This window comes from Bacillus rossius, chromosome 12 (genome assembly GCF_032445375.1).
Source record: "Bacillus rossius redtenbacheri isolate Brsri chromosome 12, Brsri_v3, whole genome shotgun sequence".
Lineage (NCBI taxonomy): Eukaryota > Metazoa > Arthropoda > Insecta > Phasmatodea > Bacillidae > Bacillus > Bacillus rossius.
The window spans coordinates 20,549,874-20,573,069 of record NC_086339.1 but is presented as its reverse complement, the minus strand read 5'-3'; the positions used below and the strand labels follow the sequence as shown (position 1 = coordinate 20,573,069).

The 23,196-nt window shown below is 38.1% G+C and overlaps 2 protein-coding genes across 17 annotated transcripts in view; one reads left to right on the top strand and one right to left on the bottom strand.

Moving 5' to 3' along the window:
* Positions 1-23,196, top strand: part of LOC134537674 (prominin-1-A) — a 224,089-nt gene that overhangs the window by 142,241 nt on the left and 58,652 nt on the right. The window lies entirely within an intron of this gene.
* Positions 5,993-13,566, bottom strand: LOC134537671 (uncharacterized). 6 transcript variants are annotated; one of them, XM_063378367.1, is made up of 7 exons: positions 12,920-13,545; positions 12,248-12,390; positions 9,821-10,075; positions 9,677-9,742; positions 9,471-9,601; positions 7,824-8,255; positions 5,993-6,668 (listed from the first exon to the last, which is right to left on the bottom strand). In XM_063378367.1, the coding sequence occupies exons 1-6, from the start codon at positions 13,141-13,143 to the stop codon at positions 8,040-8,042; spliced, it is 1,035 nt and encodes a 344-aa protein (XP_063234437.1). In that variant the 5' UTR covers positions 13,144-13,545; the 3' UTR covers positions 5,993-6,668; positions 7,824-8,039. The 6 variants fall into 6 exon arrangements, with proteins under 6 accessions (XP_063234437.1, XP_063234435.1, XP_063234433.1 ...); XM_063378365.1 differs by having other exon boundaries at positions 9,471-9,742; positions 12,920-13,565; XM_063378363.1 differs by having other exon boundaries at positions 9,471-10,075; positions 12,920-13,566.

Here is a 23,196-nt window from a genome sequence, read left to right as displayed (position 1 = left end):
GCCCTTGGTTTCAACCCTCGCCCCCACATCCCCGCACCAATCACTTAACCTCCGGGTCGGGTAGATGGCTACCTCGGCTCCTTGGACCTCGGGAAACCAATCGAGTGCTAGGCTCGTAATCTTGGTGATTTCCACACCCCCCCCCCCCTCTTGTGTTTAAATCATAAATTAGCAACTAAAACCTGAAACGAGTTATTCCAACTGTTTATTAAGGTCGGTATAAAACTTTTATGTTGATAATGACATTTTCATGGCATTACTATGCTGTAAGCGCAAATTTTTATATATATTTTTAACACTATAGCTCCTACGCCCATGACTGTTGTACATCAGCAGATTTCAGCCGATGTCAAAAGTCCGCACGGAGGATTCCGCGGAAAGAATTAGAATATTCACAGCTGAGGCGAACCCGGCGGGCTTATACAGAGACAGTTGATTAGAATGTTCTTTTTTTCGTATTCATATTTTTTTGTCCGTTATTGAGATTTCTCTGGGACAAAATTGTATATCTAGAAATGGCATGTGTTCAAAAATTATTTTATAAATTTTTCTCATTGCAAGAATCATTTTTAAAGAACGTTTGACTGGTCCGATGTCCATAGCTCGTATTTGCAAAGACGTAATGGATGCAAGGAAGACTTCCCGGGCACTTGCACTTTGTTAGAAGATAATAGTGGGAAGGTTGTTTGTGTGTTAGAAGATAATAGTGGGAAGGTTGTTTGTGTGTTTGTGTGTGTGTGTGTGTGGGGGGGGGGGAAGGGGGGGAAGCGTACTCGTTTAGGGGCTCGTCCTGGCGGCGTGCCACGGAATGCGCGCGCCTTCGAGCGTCCACGGAGTGCTCTCTCCCGTCTGCCTCCCATCTCCCGTCTGCTCCACGACTGCCTCCCGTCTCCCGTCTCCCGTCCACGTCACCTTCACGGTCTGGGCCCAGGGGCCCTGATGTTTGATACACCCGACTTCCAGTCCTTGTCGTACGCGAGCTCGATTAGAACGGTCAACTTGCACACGAGGCAACCCTCGGAATTAAATATTCCGCATACATTTCACCATTACTTTTCCAGAAGATGCGGCTCGTATGCGCCAAAGAATTTTGGTTTTCATGTCGTGGCTAATCTGTTTTTACAGCGAGATTAATTCTTTTATTTTTATTTTTTTTATTTCGGTAGTGTTGCTCCATGGTCGTTCTTTACATGTTTTACTAAGACGTTCTTTGTTTACAAAAACTGTCTATAATTATTATTGTTATTTCATTATTATTTGTTTTTGCTTCTTACTTGCCGTTTGCAGTTTAGCCGTACAAACAAATACATTAAGCAGTATAAACAATATTGAATGCTAATGCTTGTTTGGGCGGTGATTTTTTTAATCGATTTGTTTTTTTGTAGGTTAGATTTTTTTTGTATCGTATACCGTTTTCATTCATAGTGATTAAAGTTAACAGTTTCATCTGGAATGCCCGGTTGAATTTCGAGATTTTTTTTAATGCACGAGTTTGCTCTGATAGTAGTACAAAATTACAAGTTTGTTGCTAATAGACAAGTTACTCAATTCATACAGTTCACATTTACAGTGATGGCTACTTAACGTTTACAGCCTTTACTTTTTTTAACGGTGGGTTTGAAAAATTGTGCTTTAAGTAATGCCTAGGGACACCCTGTATTTCGCGAATACATTTCGTGTCAAGGTTTTTCACAAAATACTGTAGCTTTTCTCCTGTGGTTATTGGCTGAGGTCGGTGAGAGGTGTTGTCCCGCTCTTGACGGGGCCAATGAGAATGTAATCACCGTACTGCTGCACCCTCACAATTTGCCATGACTCTTAGAAAAAGCTACAGTGTTTTGTGAAATACCTTGACATGAAATGAAATCGCGAAATACAGGTGTCTCTAAATGCCCCCTGAGAGGATTTCTGTTGGGAACTGCTTGTTAGTTGGCCGTTGAGGCGGGAAGGGAATGCGCGTGCGGGTTGTTTACCAACACAGCTGGCGGAGCGGGGTCGATGTTTTCGCGCCGGGCGGTATCGCGCTGCGCACATGTGCCCCCGGGTGACCCGCTGCAGGTCGCGCGCATGCGCCCTGCCCTCGGCGGGTCGCCAGCTGCGCCGCGCGCGGTGAAAATCATTAGCTCGCCCGCCGTGGCTGCAGCTGGCCCGGCCACGGAAACTATCTTCCGTGGGAGATCGGGGAAGGCGCCGGCAGTGCTGATAAAGTCTTAGGACTCATGACTAGAGACCGGAAAAATTCGCGAATTCATTTCGCGATAGGTTAAAATTCAAATAGTTGTACCTCAGGGCTATTGGCTCACGACTCACCTGGATGACTCTGGGCCAATGAGAAACACTCAACCAAAGCTGTATCGAATCACAGGCTGCTACGTTAGGACGTCTCACAAGACAGCAGCCAATGAATGGGTGACATTTGACCGTTTGTACGTTGAACAATGGAGTTCATCCTACAGGTCATTGAACCCGCGAATTTTTCCGGTCCCTACTCATGGCTAGAGACCCGGAAAATTCGCGGGTTCATTTCGTGTTATGCTAAAATTCAAATAATTATACCTTAGTGCTGCTTCTGCCATTGGTCCACTGTTAATCTGGAGGACTGAGGGCCAATTAGAGACCCTCATTCATAGAAGTGTCGAATCACAGGCCACCCAGTCGAGACGACTCACAAGTCAGCAGCCAATGAACAGTTGGCATTTGCCCGAGTGTGTAGAGGATATTGGAGTCTATCCTGGAGGTCATTGAACCCGCGAATTTTCCGTGTCTCTACTCATGACTAGGGGCAGGCAATTTTCGCGAAAAAAAAAATCTGAACTCCTATTAGACTGAAACATGGTGTACCCGCACCAGCGGCTTCTTCCTTGTGATTGGCGGCCGTCTGCGAGAGAAGTCGTTGGACTTTTTGACCGAGCCACTCAGAACGCGTTTGCTTCCGCGCTGAATCACTGTGATCGGTGTTGTGACAGTGGACATGCACATGAAAGAAACTCGTCCTATCACAAAACACAGACGATGCTACAGTGTTTCAACTTTCAGCTGGTCTCGGAATCTTTTCCGCGAAAAATGCATGCCCCTACTCATGACACAGCCAACTGTCTGGTCAGCTGAGCGAGGTACGGGGCTGAGGCGGTGACTATGCTGGGTTGGTGGCCCCAGCCGCTGTTCGGTGCCGAAGCTCGAATACCCTCCCGATCAAACAACGGGGAGTGATCCCTAACAGTTCTGTTTTAAATAAGCTCTGGAATGTTACTCCCACCCTACCCTATTAGGGCGCATATGTGGGAGGGGAACGTGAGCATGTCGGCCGTAAGGCCGGAATAATCTGTACTTTTACAAAAACAATCCTTTGGAAACCAGATGCTAATAAATAGTCTGCAATACAACAAGAAAGATATTGAAAATTTGTACAATACATGCCTATGGTTATTTTTGCATATGCAAAATACGTTTTTTCATTCGAGATAATACTAATCATTTCTTACGAAAATTGACGCATAATTTTATTTAATTGCTGTTTCATTTAAGCATAACTTTTTAAACCATTGAAATAAATTGAACATTCAATAATTTGACTTTATTTTGTTTTATTATGCTTATCGATGTGCGCAGTTAATACTGGAAAGCTAGTCATGGAACGGTTTGACAAATAACTTTTAACTATTGGAGGTACTGGGACAACATAAATTCCCGGATGTAAGAATCTGAAACCAGTATTACCTACTGCAGATACTATATTATAGTAATGCAACTGTTTTCATATAAATGTGCAAATTTAAAAAAAAAATTATGTAGGTTTACGTTGTTTCTATTCCATTCACAAAAAAAATTTGCAGTTTGCAAAGAGTGGCCACCACGTCAAAACTTCACACGATCAAACAAAACATTCAATGATTCACTTGAGCGATGAACCAAACGATAAAGTACACAGCAACGTCCTTAACACCGTCATGTCTACGGCCTTAGTGAGTTTGTCTCCGTGTCTCCAGTGGGTGTCTCCACGAGGAGCGCATATAATCGGACACCGAAGCGTCGCTTCATTAACGCTTGCCAGAGTGTGAGGAGATCCCCTCCCCCTTGACCGATCCCTTAATCGAGCTCTTCACTCCTGACCGTTACACTTGCCGTTACGCTCTGAGTCCTCGCTAAGAAGTTTCACTTCGAAAAGCACAATAGTAAATTAGGGGCCGGCTCACCATTTAGAATTCATAGTTAATTTTTGGAACGATGTTTTGAGACTGTAAGGTTATTTTAGAAGTATTTTTTAATGCTGATGTCACTGTATCACATGGTTTTTATACAATTCAATTTTGAGTTTTTTTTTTTTAAGGGGCATTAAGGCACCCCTGGCCTGAACATGCGTTTTCGGATGCTAAATTGCGCATAACTTCTTTAATATTTGTTTGAATATGACGATTGTGGCACAATTTAGATAGTGTAAATGAATTATTAAAACTGAAACCATTAAAAACATATTACGTTGTAAGAGAGGAAATGGCTGAAAACTTAAAATTAAGTTGGTTTTCACCAATTTTCTCTCTTGTAAGTAGAATTAAGGGGCACACAAACGGCTTCAGGAAAAACTGCTAAACATATCCGAGTGGTTCTGCGAAAAGCATTTAAGGATACGTTGAGTGCGGATGAGATATCCTTGCGCTTTGAGGATACACCAGGCGCTATATGCACCCGCCTCACTGACACAACTATACCCCTGACTAGGTTAGCCCCCTTAAATATAAATTTCAGCAGTACCTACTAGAGACTATGTTAATAATTGTTTTACTTGCGTTTTCCTGTGGATTTTATTTGGTCTTGACCTAAGTATGTGCATACAAAAATATTACTACGAGTTCAAATTAATTAGAAAAATCACTTGTGTATTAAAAAATAAAATTAATGTATATAATAATTTGTAGTAGTTTAAATGTGCCACTAATATTATGCTCCAAGGAGTAGCGAAGGTGTTGTGAACAGGCGAGGGAGTGTCCAAGACAACACGGGATCACGCTTGTATCAGGTGCCTCGTCACAGACCGTGTTGCTGTGACGTGTGGAGACATTGGCGCGAAACGGCGAGGAGTAAACTGACCGTGAGAGTGGGCGCAGCTCCTAGGAACTCGCCAGCTTCGTCACGCAGCTGGTTTTGTTTCTTTCCCTTCTTTTGTTTCTTTCTCCCTCCCTCCCTTCGGTTCTCGGCGTCTCCCCCTCCATCTTCGCCCTCTCTCCGCGCATGGCTGGCGCGCCGCTTTGTTCTCGCCCGCGGCCTACCCGCCCGGTGACTCAGCCGCCGAGGGCGCGCGTCGCTATTTGTGTCGGCGCCCGGGTTATTGACATTTCGGAACGCTGGCCGCGTGGCCGTGTTCCGATATCCCGTGACCGTGTTCCGATATTTCCTGGCAGGGCCGCCGAGAGAAACTAAGGACCCCGGGTGCAAATAATTTTTTTCGAGCCCCTTTCTTCCCCATTATTAAAATTCCCCATTATTAAATTTTGAAAAAAATCCACAATTAAATCTTACTCTAAAAGTTTCCGATTATAACTGTGAATGCGATCTACATGTATAGTCCATCCACGGTAACCTCCTACTTTTCTGAAGCCCTGCTTTTCACCGGATCTACTTTAATGTCACTATGTATCCTTCCGCCGTATGTAAACAAAAACATTGCCATGTGACAAATGTCAAATGGTTTGTTTACAATCACCAGCTGTCAAAACAATGTGTGTGTGTATGTATGTATATATATATATATAAAAGTAATTTGAATATGATCTAAGTATACATGCATATGTTCATAACATTATTTATGATACCCAATGGTAAAAATATTAAAAAATAAGTTTGTTAGCTAAAGAAATAACATATAATTTAAAGTAAATTTTTAGGAGAATATATAAAAAAAAGTATTGTAAATTATACATATGGCTGTCCATCTAAGCAATCTGGAAAAGACTAAGGATTGAAGGTTTAATAAAATTAACAAATTCAGATGAAAACATTTAAAAATGAATTTTCTTCTTTTATTTAATAAACCCCTACCATTTTGCCGGTTAAGGCCACAAATAAAAATATGGTTATATACATTTTCCTGAGTATACTTATTAGACAAAATCATAATTTTATGAACAGTAAAATTGTGGTGAAGAATTGACAGTAATTTCTATACCACTTATATGCATTATTTATTTGTGGCCCTGGATGGGGACTGGCTTTTTGTTTTCCAAGTAAGTTCACTGAAAAATGAAGACACACAACAAAATAAAATGTTTCACATACACCTATACGAATCCAGAAATGAAATTTAATATTCATTTCATAATACGTGTAATATAAAGTTAATACATAAAGTTCCAGTAATCAACATACTTCATGGGAATGCATAAAAGAAAAAAAAAATGTTTCAAACCCCAATACTTACAGTTGCCCAGGTGTTTATTACATACAGACCTCAATAAGAACACCCGGGTAAATCATCAAGAGGAACTGCCAGTACTTCACTGTCTCCATCTACTTGCTGTGTCGTAACCTCAAATTCTTCGCTGTCACTGTCTTCACTTGAACTATCCTCGCCGAGGTGGATGATGAGTGGAGGAATGGTGCCGCTGTCTATGTGGACTTCTCTCTCCCAGTCTGCTTGAATTAGCTTCTCCACGTGATCCACACACCTCGCCCATCTAAAAAAATTAATGTATACAGTAAAACCTCTATATAAATGACCTGTTTATAGCAAAAACCACTCTATAACAAAATATGTTTGTTTCTGTCAAAACGGCATAGTAAACAATGCATGGCATGCTCTTTATTACATACAATTTTGAACTCACTCCACAAGAAAGTATTTTTAAACACAACAAAACTCGTTTAATGTGTTTTCCTCAACTATCAAAGCTATTATTTAATACTTGAAGTAACATGTTTTGTTTTATGTTATCTGAAAAAAAAAAAATTATAGTGGTTTATTCAAGATATAATAAAGCTGTAAATATTATATATGTTATCAATAAAGGCTTAGAATGCATATGATAAAATATTTATTTCATAAGTTTTGTGTTTGTTTTTGGTTAAAATTTGTCCCAGACAAAAACAGTGAGATATAGCGAAAATTTAATTTTTTGAATAGTTTTGATGATTTACTGTATATGTATTTCACTATAATAACATAACTTTTGAAAATACTAATGTGCAAGAACTACATGTGTAAATACCTATTCAAGTTCGCTAGATGAAAATATTCAAAATTCTCTACGTTGAAATTTTATCTGAATATTTAAATCTGCCTACAGCACTGAACCCACCATAACTTTAAAGTCATTGACACAAGATTAAGCATAACAGAAAGTAATATCACAATTACTAATAAATACAAAACTATTTATGGAAATGAAACAATTGCAAATGGACTGCAATTACAAAAAAAAAAAACCTTGCAAATAAGTCACCACTGTTAGATCTAGAAACTACACAGATATGTATGAATCACATGGGAATAAAATTACAAACACAAACACAAACACGAACACAAACACATACATGCAACACATTTTCAAAACGACAACTACACAAATTCAAACCACTTATTTTTACCAATTGTTTTAAAGCTGTATTACTGGTATATGAATATACACAAAATGATAATCACACTATACACACACTAGCACACAAAGTTATCAAAAGGAATGGTAGGACCAGGCTGCTAGGCAACAATACTTACGTATTATGTAAAAATGTATGGTAAGGGTTTTGCTGAAGCTTGAGGAATGTTCTACAGGAAAATAAAACAATTTCTACTTCAAAAGGAATACCCCATTGGTCATGCAACATGAAAATACCTCTCTGGTGTGGAAGCATCAAGAGCCTCTTTCCAGATGGCTGCAACTGCATCATTGTCAAATCTCTTGGCCCGCCCCACGTTACTATTGTAATGGTGTTTACATTGAGCCCAAACTAGTTCGATTGCATTATAGTGGCAGTGATAGGGTGGGAGTCGTAGAATTTCGTGGCCATAGTTACGAGCCAACTCGTCTACCTCATATCTGAAAAGTGTGTTAGAACAAGGTGTATACGTAATTTTTTGCAACTATCTCACTTTTAAAGAAATGCTGTAAAAAAAACGAAATAATATACCGTATTCGGGGCTTGTTTTGTTTAGCTATTCTCAGCAGCTCCACTTTCAACAAATTATTTTCATGTTTTATCCCATTCTTCTCCAGCCACGCGATCAGTGCAGCCTTGGTCCAGTTCGTTGTAGGTGTTTTCTCAACCTACGTTGTGCCAACATTTAACTAAATACTCAAGTAGCTGATAAGAATTCATGACAGTAGAACCCTGTTACAATTTTACTGCTTATAAAGTTTTCCTGCCTATAATGTATTATTTTTCAAGTACAATATTTTCCCTATAAGGACAATGTATTTAATTCCTGGATATAATGTTTCACAAATTATGCGTTTCGTGCTTGTAATGTTCACTTCATAAAATTTTAGAAGACGAAAAAAATTAAAAGCCTTTGTCTATACTGTCTATGTATATGTGTATGTTAGCAGTTAACTGCCTGTTGACACCCTTGGAAAACAAATAAATTCATAAATTTTAAGCCATTCTGTGTGTTTTCAAATGTATTCACTTAAATCACATGTTCAAGTGGCAAAAGAACTGGACTTAAGCATTTCCACTGTAAACACTGTCGTGAATTATGACAATTATACAGAAATATGACAATTTTACAGCAATGAGACAATGTGTAAGTAAAGACAAAGCAGATAGAAGCTGGAAGCACCATGATGTTAAAGAAAAATTGTTTTTAGCTTGCTACAAGCAAATTGGAGCATCAAATATATCTTTATGCAGCTTGTTGAGTCCATTGGCAATAAATCCACACTAAAAAGTACTAAATTGAATTTCCTGCTTATGTTTTTTTTTCTTGTAGCCCCTTAAAAACAAATTATAACAGGGTTCTACTGTACTTATGCAAAGCAAACATGTGTTTTGGCATATTGTCGTAATGAATTTCTAAATTTAACAAAGCATGTTAGTTTAGTGACTAGAAATTTTTTTGAAAATATTATTTTAATTTATTAAGTAGGGCAACAGAGCATTCATAAAGTGGGTCCTTTTACCAAACAAGTAATTATGTCATTTTCAAATGCTGTTTGCAATAAAAAAATTTTATTTGGTATTTCAAACCCTCTACTAAATTAGTTTGCACTACAATGTAATTCAATTACATTATATATATATATATATATATATATATATATATATATATATATCTGTGTGTGTGTGTGTGTGTAATCAATTTCAGCTCAAACATTATAGTTTATAAAAATGTAGTGTAGGCATACTATTAAGATAACAATTATTGCTGGCAAAATGTATTAGTCTCGAATATTCGTACTTATACACAATAATAAACACATGTAAATTTTTCACATTACAATTTGAGCAATAAAAAGACACTGCTTTACCATTGCACATACCTGGGTGCTGTGATATGAAGCATTGTCCATTATGATGACACTGGGTTCCTCAAGATGCACCAACATGTCTTCAAACCACATCAAGAAAGTTTCCCCATTCATCTCGCCATGGTAGTCTGCAGTCTTCTGACCTGAAACAAAAAGTAATCCTGCTCCTGGCACAAAGCCAGTGCGCCCTCCAGCATTAACAACAATAAACCTTTTACCATCTCCAACAGTACGTCTCTTCGCAGATTGTAGACTCTTGTCCTGCCATGACTTTGATACAGTTCCTGAAAAATATATGAAATGGAAATGAAATACTTTGTATTGGACCACAGAACAAATTTTCAAATAAATTAATGCCTTGCCTCTCTGGAAAATCCATGTTTCATCAACAAATATGAAATTGGCACCTCTTTCTTTTTCTTCTTTATACTTTCTCAAGAAATCTATTCGCTGCAATACTATGTTTTCATTCTCTATCAAAGCTTTTCGTCCATCAACAGTTTTCCATGAAAATCCCATCTTCTTTAACAATTTATGAAGACTTGATCTTCCACCATAATAATCTATTTGTCTTTCCCTGATTTCTTTCAAAATGGTGTCGACTGTAACATTCAAACCTGTAAATTTATTGCATACATTAACAATACATGAAATAACAGAGGTACACAAAACTAAGCGAAACCACAACCCCGTAGAAGATAATTTAAGTGCACAATTTACATTTATTAAATAGTTTTAATAAACTTACATTTCAAAAATACTTTTAAATTAATGGTAAATATTTACTTGGGCGGTATTTCCGAAAACAAAAGTTAAAAATCCGAAAATACCTTTATTTTATGCTCTTCAACTTCCTCTTTTCATTAAAATCGGCGGAGATTAGAAATTCCAAATACTTTAGGAGATATCGAATTTTTAAATTTCAGCACAAAACCAGCGCATTCCTGTGGCGTGCGTGCACCATTGTTTCTTGTTTACGTACGAGTATCTATTTTTTTTATTGGATAATGATGTCACGTTTTTGTTCGTGATAGGCCAGAATTCAAATGAACTAATACGTGATTATTTAGTTCAATTATTGTTTAAAACGGTGTTTAATTACCGCCTCCAACTTAGGTGAGTTTTTAACGTTTCTAATTTTAAAGTCTTATTTGTTATTTTGATATTGTTGCCCAAGTAATAAGTAACAAAAAAATTTACGCGAGTTGTTACTGTACATCCTTTGTTACGGGTTTGTTAGGTAAGGTCAGTTACATTATAAATAATTTAAAACTAAAGAATAATTAAAATTAATTCACATTATTTTTAATATCACCTTAGTTTGAAAGTATTTATAATGTAACTGACCTGACTTAATCGACCATTTTAGTTTTAAAATATTAAATTAAAAAATTTGATATCTCCTAAAGTATTTGGAATTTCTTATCTCCGCCGCTTTTAATGAAAAGAGGAAGTTTAAGAGCATATGATAAAGGTATTTTCGGATTTTTAACATTTATTTTCGCAAATACCGCTCAACTACATATGATGAAATTTAAAAATTCGATATCTTCTAAAGTATTTGGAATTTCTTATCTCCGCCACTTTTAATGAAAAGAGGAAGTTGAAGAGCATAAAATAAAGGTATTTTCGGATTTTTAACATTTTTTTTCGGAAATACCGCCCAAGTAAATATTTACCCATTAGTATTTCAGCATTCAATTTAGCAATCAATAAGTTACAAGCTCTACACTGTGTTGTAGGTAAATGTTTTGTATCGTGTATCCCATGTGATCCCTAGATCTTTATGCATGAACCTGTACATCCTATTGATCGTGTGGTGCATGTTTTTTTTCATTTATTCAGATCAAAGATCCTGAACATAATCAAATATTGTGGTATAGCAAAAATAATTATCATAAGTTTAATAAGACATATATATTTTCATTATTATTCAACTTTAAATCATAACTCATTACTACATCACAGGTTTTTATTTTTGGTTTTGTACAGGATTTTTAAACGTAATAAATTAGAAAAGCAAGCATCATCAATCACAGGATCAATATTTGCAGGATCATGCGATCAGGATCAATGTATCGAATCGGATACGCGATACTAAACTTTTACTGTTTTATAACCTTCTGTTACTTCATACACTAACACACAGTTTGTCTGGCTAAGTTGTGTTTTCATATGATACTTCATTACAATGAAGTAGGACTATTGTTTATAAAATAACAATACCCCTATATTTTCTAAAGGGTTAGGCGGGGCATGACACTATTTTGCAATAGAATATATATTGTACTGGACCCTGCCACACAGTACAATTTAGCCAATTAAGTATCCCAATTTTTTTTTAATAACCATGCTTGCTTAGACCACAACTCACTAATTTGTAACCAATTACTGCTAAAGCGCACAACTGGATATTATTGATACTGGAAATAGTCATTATTTAACCTTCTGATACATCATAAAAGTTGAGGTTATTTAATATGTATACTGTGTATAACGATATAAACATTACTTGTAGTTTTAGAATGTAACAATTTTCTTTCTATCTTTAACCTAACCTTAAAAGGACGTGTACGTATTTAATATGTTGCACAATATTCTATATATCAATACCATATCAATAAAGAAACCTAACAAACCACCCAAAAATGTTAAGTATTTTTAAAGGACAGATGATATCGGGAAAAAAACTGAACCGGTCAATCTGCATATGGATATATGAAATGAATACAATTAAGTAGGGCCTACCCCAGTGATATCGAAACTACTCTTCAGTATCAAATTTTTACCTTCAGCGTACATCCTGTAAATTGCATTCCTGATTGCATTTACTGTGAAATCGTCGACTGTGTCAAGTGACTTTCCTTCCTGTGGCCTTTTTTTCCTCTTTTTTCCTGGTGTTGAAACTTCTTCAATGTCTTTCTTGTAGTACCTAACCAAAAAAAAAAACATTTGTCATATAACACTTTTCCGGGGACCCGTTCACAATACGCAGTTAGGCAGTGTTCCAAATATGGCATTTTGTCACAAATATTTGCTTTGTGGTCACTAAATGGAAACATTACAGACTTTGTCCACGAAATTAATGAAGTGTTTTTTATTTATTTTGTGATCTCCCAAACAGATGAAAAACTAATTAAATGCAAATTATAAAATCACTCCCTTATGTTATAGTTAAACCTATCATAAAGTTTATAAACATCGTTATAAACAAACGTGTATCACACCCATAAAAATACTTGAAAGTGCCTATATTGTTATTGTTAGGACCTGAGTAGGCCTAATATGATTTTAGGTTAAGTTTTCAACAGAGACGCCACATGGCGGTGTTGTCGCACACCAAAAAATATAAATTGGAAATAAAACACAAAAAACCTCGTGAGTTAAAACACAGGCCGACAATACTTAGGACACAGTCGATATTTTTTTTACGTGCATGAAAACGAAAAAAGCCTACTTACTTGAGAACAGTTGACTTTGCGATGTTGAGAAGAAACGCGGTCGTCTGCGTAACGTCACATTTCTTCAAGTCGCCTTTCCTAATTAAAAGATATAAGTTCTGAGCGACGTTAATGATGTCCATCTGACGCTGCGACGAAGTAGCTTTCCCCATCCCGGAACCAATTACCATTACAGCAATCACAAGAACCACACAAAATATCAAAACGATAACAAATTCCATCATTACAATAGTAGATAATAAATAATATAACAAAGTTAAAATACACAATATTAACACAAAATCCTGAAACACAAACTGTACGTTATTTCACGGTCAGTAATATATTAAAACACACTGCAAAATGGCGTACAGACTGCAGACTGCTTAAAGAGCTGCTGAAAGCGGCTGAAAGAGAAAACAAACAAGTGACTATTAACATTATTAATGCGCGACCACGGTTTCGGCACGTAATATTTTTTTACCGTTAACATAACGTTTTTATTTCACCAGAGATTTAAAAAAATGTTCAAACTTAACAAATACCCAAACAAATTCTTAAATACACGCGGAAAGTCAAAAAATATATATTTTGGCTATGGAACTATTTCGTTCTAATCATTGCCAACACACCACTTCTCTCACTGTTTCATTTACACACATGCGAGATCATTAATATTAATAATATTGTACATAGATAGTTACTTTTTTTGTAAAATTTTATTTAACATCATTATACGGTAATTTAGTGTTAATGCATGTTTAATATGCATATGATGGAAAGTATTTTTGCAAACGAACCAAACATGCTGCATCCTGGTGTGTTTTTTCAAAGGTTCGTTTAAAAAAGTAGGAGGTTACCGTGGATGGACTATAACTTGTAAGGTTTCCAATTAATTACACTAGCAATATACTTGTAATTTCCGTCCTATCAGGGTACATTCGGGCATAAAACAAATCTCAACCCTCCCTCCCTTCGTGACACCCTCTGGATGCCTCTGTGCCTTCTGGTCGTGTTCCAATACTTCCTGGACGTGTTCCGATACTTCCTGGCCGTTTTCCGATACTTCCTGGCCTATTTTCGATATTGTATAGTTCTTTGTATCGCGAACAGATCAGTCTGTCTACAGAAGTGCTATTACATGGGGAGGCGGGAGTAAACATTTTGTTTGAAGTGAAATCATATTATAATGAAGTATTGCGTAAGCTGTTCTGCACCGTCGCGGTACTGAAGCTAGGCATTGCAGTAGACGATTGGCCCTTGTAGAATGTTCCCTCACCTTCTCTTCGCACAAAGCGAACTGGCGGTGTGAGTTAAGTGCAATTTAACAGCTTGAAAAAAAGGGCCCGTTATTTTACGGCCTGACTAGCTGTCGTTAACGTTTATATACGAAGTGGACATTTATTTCGTAACAAAACTTTTTTTTTTTCCCAGTTTCTACGCCCTCTTGTTTGAAAAAATTGAAAAGCATTTTTACCTTGCGCGTTAACCATGCAACGAAATTTTCACAGGATGAAAACAAAAAGGCTGTGTACAACAAAAGGCTACATACAAATTAAAATTATATATGTGCTTTCAATCACATACTTTAATGTTTGACATTGAATACGGTTCCATATGATTAAAGACATATTTTTATTGTGAATATCAGTGATAGAAATTGGGTCTGTGAACTTTTTCAAGTGTTTTCATATGAGTGAGGTTATGTACCATTTTTAGCATTATAAATTATTACATTATTATTTAATAAATAATTAAAATTTATACATTAGAATTTACATTCAGCATTTTAATGACATTGCATGGCGGAGAAATGACGATAAAGGTGTAATGCCTAAAAACTATTCCGAAAATACGCGATTTAGCCATTTATATGCTATTAAAAACCAGTTTATGAACAAATACGGAAACAATAAAGTTCGCAGGCTTTCACGGCCATTGTCTGAAGTAGCTTGGCTTCTGGGTTGTAGCCGTGTCCTTGGCAAATAATTGACCGACGTTTCGGTCGACATTGCAGTCGCCATCATCAGGAAGCAGTTAGTTACCTACTGAGGACTGAGGTTCTTTACCAGTTGTCCTGCCTATATGTCCTCTCGCCTGAGAGGGGAAGGTGCTTCCTGATTGGCTGCTGCTGTGGGCTAATCAGAGCCTTTCGTTCTTCTGGTTGGCTGGGCTGTTTTGCCAATCAGGGGCGATTTGACTGATGTTTGCTGTGGAGCTATGTTTTGAGGATTTCTAAAGAGTGGGTTCCATATTTTGCTTAATTTGTAGAGACCGGAAAAATTCACGAAATCATTTCGCGATAGGCTATAATACAAATGGTTATACCTCAGTGCTGCCTCTGCCATTGGCTCACAACTCACCTGGATGACCCTGGGCCAATGAGAAACACCCAACAAAAAAGCTTTATCGAATCACAGGGCTTCTACGTTGGAACGTCTCACAAGACGGCAGCCAATGAGTGGGTGGCATTTGACCGAGTGTAGGTATGTAGAACTACGGAGTTCATCCTGCAGGTCATTGAACCCGCAAATTTTTTCCGGTCCCTATTAATTTGTAGCCATTTTCTCTGTTCGAATACGGAAACAGAACCACTTATCCGGCCCTAGCGCATTTCTTAAACGGACACCACTCGTATGAAGGTGTGCACTTAGTGCGTGCTTTGAATATATATACTGTATAGAAGTCGCGAGTGGATAGGATTTACTCTACGTTTTTCAGAAGCGTATGATGAGCAGCTTGGGAACTTCACCGCTGCAGTGCGCTGCCGTAACTCCCTGTATCGTCTTAGTTGTCATTTACACGTTAGAGCGCAGCACTGTCGCCCGCTGTCATTCCCCCGCACCCCACCACCCATCATTCACTTCAGCTCAAGGTCGTTCAACGGGAGGGGGAAAGGGGGTGTTCGAAGAGTTCGACACTTGTCCGCTAGGGACCACCGCAAGTCGATGCCCTAGAGATGGTGGCGATTGCGGCGGTGAATTGACCAACTACCACAAAACCGTATTAGAAATGTTAACCTGGGCTGGCGACTTCTATACTGTATATATATTCAAAGGTGCGTGTGCCCCGGGTGTGAGTGGTTCTGCGGTCCCGGGCGACTGAGAGCGGCGCCTCGGGACGGGCGGTTGTCGAGGGATCCGGCGGCCCGGAGGCTTGGCCGGAGGTCGCGGCCGTGACCGCAGGCGGCGAGGCGCGTCCGAGAAGTGGCGGCCGAGTCCATTGTTCCGCGGCTCGCCTGGCGTCGCGTCGCCGCGTCACGCTCCTTTCGAAGCACTCGTCGCGTCACTTCTTGTGTCATTGTCACACTTTCAGGGGACGCGCCACAACGCCCAGTGGCGTAGCCAGGATTTGTGTATGGGGGGTGTTAAGAAGCATGCCTCCCCCGTATTAAAACGGGGGGCCCGGGGGTCCTCCCCCGGGAAAATTTGGATCTTAAGGTGTAAAATAGTGCTATTTTAGCAGTTTTCAGTACTTAAATTTAAATATTGTAATGGTAAAATTTTTTATTAATTTTAATCTGAAATTTGTTTGAGTGATGAATAAGAAATTAATTAAAGATTTGATGCTAATGGGGGGAGGGGCGGTTGAACACCTAACACCCCCCCCCCCCTGGCTACGCCCCTGACAACGCCGAACGTACAATAACGCCAGTGAGACTAAAATACAATGATTAAAATCTAGTGGGCAAATCTGTATACTTGTATATTCTTTTCTCCCCCTTCCTGATTTAATGCCAATTTTTGGTTTATGGTAGAATGCACAGTCAAACAGCTGAGTATTTTATCGGTAAAATCACTGCTTATCTATAGCAATCAAAAATTTTAATGCGGAAATTGAAATTTCTCAAGAATAACATGAGTGATTCATATTTGCTAAGCAGTCTGGTAATTATTTCCTGTTAGTACGACTGGCCTCTTCCCAGGACTTTTAGAGCGCAAAACGGCCCGTTGTCCGTGGGTTTAGCCTTTGCACAGTTTGGGACGGCACTTTTGGACTCAAATTATCCGTCGCGTCCGTCATCCGTAGTCAGTCCGTCAGTCGTAAGTCCGTCAGTTGTAAGTCCACATGCCGAACGATTCACAACCATCCACACGTCTCTCATAATATTATTCTACTTGGATGCTGCCAACTTCTATTACTGCTGAAATATTTTAAAAAAAAATATCTTGCCGATTAAGTATGCTAGGTACTTTCAAATGATTAAAACAAACTCTAAAATATTTATTTAAATATAATTTAGAGTTACCGGTCATTATTAATTACTTTTTTTGTTTGAGACATTTTTCGTTTCGAATATCAAGCTTAAAACGTGTTCATAGACAAGTTGAAAACACGATACGGAAGCAGCTAAACAAACACACTTAAAAAAAAAAAAATAAACTTTTAAAATATAGACAATGCCTCTGACAATTTTTGAGGGTATAATTTCATCCGTCCGTCCGTACGGACGGATGTTATTTTTCGGGCCATCTGATTGGCTGCAGGTCACGTGATTGACGGGTGAACTGATGAGACGGATCTCTGTGAGTTCAGCTTGACTTTCTAATGTGCGCATTTGGATTTCTAATCTAGAAAACATTTTAATTTTAATGTTTTTTTATTGCTACAACATGTTTTATTTATTTTCAGGTATTTTTATTGGTGACTTCGGGCGGCCTAAAAAAACTATAAGGCGGCATTTCAGAGTTTATCCGTATGTGTGTCTGTACGGTTCGTTGTTTTTGAATCTCCGGGATGCCTTATCTTCTACGTGCGCTGTCGGTGCGTCTTTTCATTGTCGAAGCTCTACAGTGTGGCTTGGCTCTGTATGCGCTCAGATTTTTTTTAATCGCAGATAACACTATCTTTGTGAGTCACTCGGTACAGTTCTTATAATTTTCTTTTTTTTAAACCGGATATCATGTCTACGTCGTTATTATTTTATTACGAATATAAAATATTTTCCTCCAAGTAAGCAGTGTGTGGTATAATTCCATTAGGCAACTAACAGTTAAACCAGCGAACCGTAATTTTAAGTCGCTTCCGTCCAGACACGTGACATGTCAAAGCGTTTTAATGCTGTATGGGCATTCAGAGAGAGAGAGAGAGAGAGAGAGAGAGAGAGAGAGAGAGAGAACGGGAAACTGTACTATACAAACCAAGCCTAGGCGAGAAACACGGTAACTCCAGAGCAACAAGAGTCGTTCTTTAGGAGTAGGTACCTCGTAAAATACGACCACCACGTACCCCGGCACCAAAGCTAAAAAAAAAAAAAAAACCTTACGTAAAAGCGTTTTACGGAAAACAAAATTCAATTTGTCTGATTTCTAGGTAACTTTTAAACTATGGTAAATCCATCAATCACGATTGCGTGTTTGTGTGACGTGATAAGGATTACTTCTCAATCTAAGGAACGTGTTCCCAGAACGTGATTCGATGTTTTCTTTGACAGATAAGATTGTTACTCAAGACGCTTTTTTTTGTAATCAGTCCAGTGTTTATACTTAGATCAAAATGCAACGGAAACCTGAAATGGATAATATTTAAGACCACGTGACGTACCAGTTACAGTTTCTAAAGCTTTTTTGCCTGCATCCAGTGAGGTAGCCAGAGGGCAGTAGCTTAGCGGAAGAAGTTAGCAAAACCTTTAAAATTTACAAGAAAACATACCTCAGTTTTCGTCAAAGCAATGTTTTGTCGTCCATCTCAACAAGAAATAAATTCCCGTGACTCCGATTATTTAATCCATGTTACATAGTTGTATGTATTTACTTTTATAGTTAGTTGTGGAATTTAAAATAATTGGCTCATCTTAATTTTTTTTACGATGTGAGAGGGTATTTAAGTTACTAATATATTTTTTGCCCGTGATTTTAATTATTCATAATGTAACCTTATAGTCCTTATTTAATTTTTTTTATGAACCCAAAAGCCTTATTTATGTCAGTCCTAATATGTACTAGAAGCATAGAATCGCGTGGTTTAAAGTTTTGGCTTAACGTTTGTATGTAGCCTTCGTCTTGAAAACTATTTATTATATCATTCATTAAATCAATAAAAAAATTAGGTAAAACTCAGGTTTCTATAGTTTTGGGAAAACCTAATTTTTAAATTATTTAATGAACGGTGTACTACAAATAATTTTAAGATGAAAGGTTCATACGAATGGTTAATTCAAAACCGTATACAATATGATTTTATGCTTTAAATACATGTTAGGATTGACAAATATTTGCCTTTAAATTTAAAAAAAAAAAAACTTTATATACTGAGTTTTTTTAGTTGAAAAAAAATTCTTTGTAAACAAGTAAATATGGTTGTATTATGAATTTATTTGAAATCCTGGATACTACCACCTTAAAATGCGTAATAGTGAGAGACGTCTAGGCTACAGGTTCCGCTCGTGTTTGTTTGTCGGTGCTCGGAGAAGCGTGCTTACATAGTCAACGATAAGCACGTTCGTTATCGCGGACGTCATCGCCGGATGTTTTGGGAACAACGGCGTGTGACGGGGGATCACAGGTGTGCTTGTTTGCTCTGCTGATACCGGCCTTCGCGTCGCCTGCTGTGTAGGCAACTCGCTCAGCGCTGACGCCTGCTCTTCACAGACCCCGAGCGAGGCGCACGCTCGTATAATCCGCGTTAGCGCGTAGTCGAGCTTTTTACCGTTGTTATTGTTTTATGTTGTTGTGAAAGGTTAGGTTCCTCCCACACTGTCAAAATTTCGCTCACAATACATTCATTGTTTTGGACACACGCGATTTCTAATTTGAACTTGTATAGATGAACACACACACACAAAAAAAAGGCCAAAGTCGGCCTATATCAGATGTTAAGCGTAAAGACACCGCGCAAAATCCCGTCACTTCAATATGACAGCACCGACTAAAACAGTGGACCGATAAACGACGAAACAGTTGGCAGCAAAAAAAACAGCAAATACATACAAACAACACCTTTGGACAACACAGCTACAGATATAATTAACAAGTAATTTATACGATATGACATACAGCAAAGTTTTTAATTGCAACAGTCTTTCAAAGAACGTACCTTCCAATATGTTTCGTCAATAATTAATGTTGGAGGATTGTGAAGTCACCGAAAAACTTCAACGCACCCATGTTTCTGGTGAGTTGGATGACTTGGTTTTTCCATCAAATATTTGTCATATTGGGCGGGTTCTAAAAATATGTTGCACGTTGGACGAAATCGGCCAATCGGAATCGTGCCCCGTGAAAACGGAAATAAGCTTCCGTTTCCGCTACAAACGGAATGTTTAAAATGCCGAAGAACACACGTGGGCGATGAAAGAGGTTGGAAATGCGAAATAATCAAAATCTATTTTCATCTGAACGTAGTTTGTAAAAAAAAAAGTTATGTAAAAAGCATTATAACTTTTCAAAAATTACTGCACGTTAATTTTATTATGTAACAATTATTAATGCGAGTTCAACCGTAACAAGTTCGGAAGCTCAATGCAGCACTGTGACAGTGTGTTGTTTGCATCGTACCGAAAGGCGCCTCACTCCAGAGACATCGTAACGTTTTCATGAGTGTGTGTGGGGGGGGGGGGGGGGGGCGAAAAGATGTATCACACTTACCTCAGTCCTAGAGCGGGGGAAAATTTTTTGGAATTTTAGATGTAAAATTTGTGCTATTTAATGAGTTTCCGAACCAAATATTAAATATACCATTCCAAGAATTTGATGACGTAGTATGTATTAAATTAAATATGGATTAAAATATCGTGGGTAGTGGGTGACAAATAACCTAACCCATGTGATCTACCCCTTAGCTTCGGTCTTGGAATTTAATGTCAGTCATACTACTACTACTACTAGGACCAAACATTTATTCTGGGAAAAGGAGGGGGGCGAAATGCTACTCTCGCACCCCCCCCCCCCCCATGCATAACAGCACGGGGGCGACTCGCCCCTGCTGCCCCCCCCCCCCCTGTTCCGACGTCCCTGCTCACTCCTCACACCCCTTTGTGCATGCGCCACCGCCCCTGGTGGATCGGAGCAGACACGAGCCGTCAATTATCTGCGCCGTGTTCTGCGGCCGCGCGGGGAGCTTCCCCTCTCGCCCGCCAGGTCGCAGCAGCGGCGGCAGCAGCAGCAGCGCAGGGCTGCCGGGATGTGGGTCACAGCTCCCGGGGAAGCCTGACCCCATTTCCCCGGCTGGAGCGCGGCGCGGGTCAAGGTCGCAGCTGGCGGCAGCTACCTGTTCCCGTGGCGCGTCATTTTTAATCCCACATCACTTCAACATCACATGCCTTATACTTAATTATATCTGATAAATACTTAATCTACGTTTTTGATACAATACAAACGCTTGACTCCAAATTTTAATTGCATTTTGAAAATTTATTCCCAAGATTATTATTTTTTTTTCAAGTTGCAGCATGAAGTATACATATTAGCGAAAACATGTAAAAATGGGTTAGCATAGCTAAGCATCCACAGTCAATTTTTTTTTCGCTAAAAAAGTAAGGAGCGAGGATTTTTAATTACAACTTGTAACTAATCCTCACAAACTATTGGTCAGAAATATTTTATAGTGATATTTATTTGGTTATTGTTTATTGTTGATGTGTAACCGGGGACCCTCCTTCCCATGAATTCCTCTTTTGATCTGAATTCGCGGATTTAGCACTTCTAGAGCGCAGCACTGCATATAACAAAATGGAGGGCAAAGACGGCATTGAGATTGTTGATTTGTAATGGATATTTGTGTTATCGTGTGTCTGTAGGTAATAATTATAAAATGTTTGAACCCGTAGTTGAAATGCACGAAATCATGAACTATGTAGGTACTTAAGCTGGGTTTATAATTGAAAATTAAGAATTATGAATTATGAATCGTAATTAGTTGTGTACTTAATATGACTCAATGCATGGTAGTGGAATGGTTTATGATTTTTGTGTAGGAATTTTGACGGGTCGTGTGCAAACCACATGATGACTTAAGATTTAACAGAAATGGTTATATTTTATATTTTTCCTTAAGACTTATGATAAGTGCTAATAGAGCACAGTAGAAGGTGGTGTTGGTGTGAAAAATGATTTGCTGGGAAAACAGGTTACAATGTAGTGCAAAAGGAGTTCAAAATACAGAATTATTAGTATCCTGTGAGAAATGAGAAGATACTTGAGAATAAAACATGTTCCTACAAAAAATTAAAATAATTAAAAATAAATAAACATCTTTAGTATTAAATTTCCTATATAGATTATTCTTAAGTGTTTTAAGTTCGCTTTTATACGAGTCTTTAAAAAATATATATTTAAAATGTCATGAATGCTTACAGTTTTTAAATGTATACCCATTTTATGGTGGCCTGGATTAGATGATATTATCATTTAAAAACTACTTTCTATTTTATATATGTACCTATATTCAAGTTAAATATCTCATTTTTATGATTTGAGTATGAATTATAGGTTACGAGCTGTAGTATGGTAATTATTTAGTTTTGACCCTCTTCTTTAAAACAAAAGTAAAAAATTCTGTAAAAATTTTAGTTATTAATATAAACCTTTCTGAATTTATTGCAAAAGGCGGAGATAAGGAATTCCTTACCATTTTGGTGAAATTGCTGTTTATAGTACCCACTATTGATAAGAGCCTAGTAAGTAAGAAGAAAAACAACAATTACCTACCTCTATAAAAGATATCCTCTTTCGTAAAATGATGTTGACATACATACATATAGTTGGTTACTGGTTTGCCTATTCTTAAAACATGCGCCCATCGTCTTCTCAACTTCGCGTCCTTAGGAAAACGATGCATTGAAACATTTTTTCCTGAATAAACTCTACAGTCCGGAACTGAGCAATACATTACACAAATTTCTTGTATCTTCCGAACTTAAAACATATCTCATACACTGCTTAATTCAAAAAAATTTACTCAAACCACGAATCCAAAACATCTTGCCATCCTTTAACGCTCCTTGAAACCAAGCATACGCTCCCTTTGTTTATACCGTCTTCGGTGATTCAAAATCAAACCACCAGATGTCAGCCACTTTGCCTGAATGTGCGAATACTCTCTTGGATCCAGTGTATATCATTTCACACAGCAACAGCTTTAGCGATAAATAGAAGCAGTTCCTATCCTCTTTCTGTTCTCCCGACACTTCTGCCGCCTCTCATGTTCTGCTTATGTACTTAAAGTGTGAACGTGTATTTGAGATAAATCCTGTGTTTGTATACTCACGGCGCGCCGGCGCGCCGGCGCGCTGGTTTCTAATTGGTACAGCCTCTGCTTCCTTCCCCTACCCTTAGCCCCCCTCCCCTCCTCCAGTTTAG

What these genes read in the sequence shown, in the direction of transcription:
- LOC134537671 (XM_063378363.1), bottom strand. Translation starts at nt 13,143, where the DNA reads ATGATGGAATTTGTTATCGTTTTGATATTTTGTGTGGTTCTTGTGATT. An exon ending in TTACAGGATGTACGCTGAAG is followed by an intron (nt 10,076 to 12,247) that starts GTAAAAATTTGA and finishes ATAAATTTACAG; the next exon opens with GTTTGAATGTTACAGTCGAC. An exon ending in CTTCATATCACAGCACCCAG is followed by an intron (nt 8,256 to 9,470) that starts GTATGTGCAATG and finishes GGCACAACGTAG; the next exon opens with GTTGAGAAAACACCTACAAC.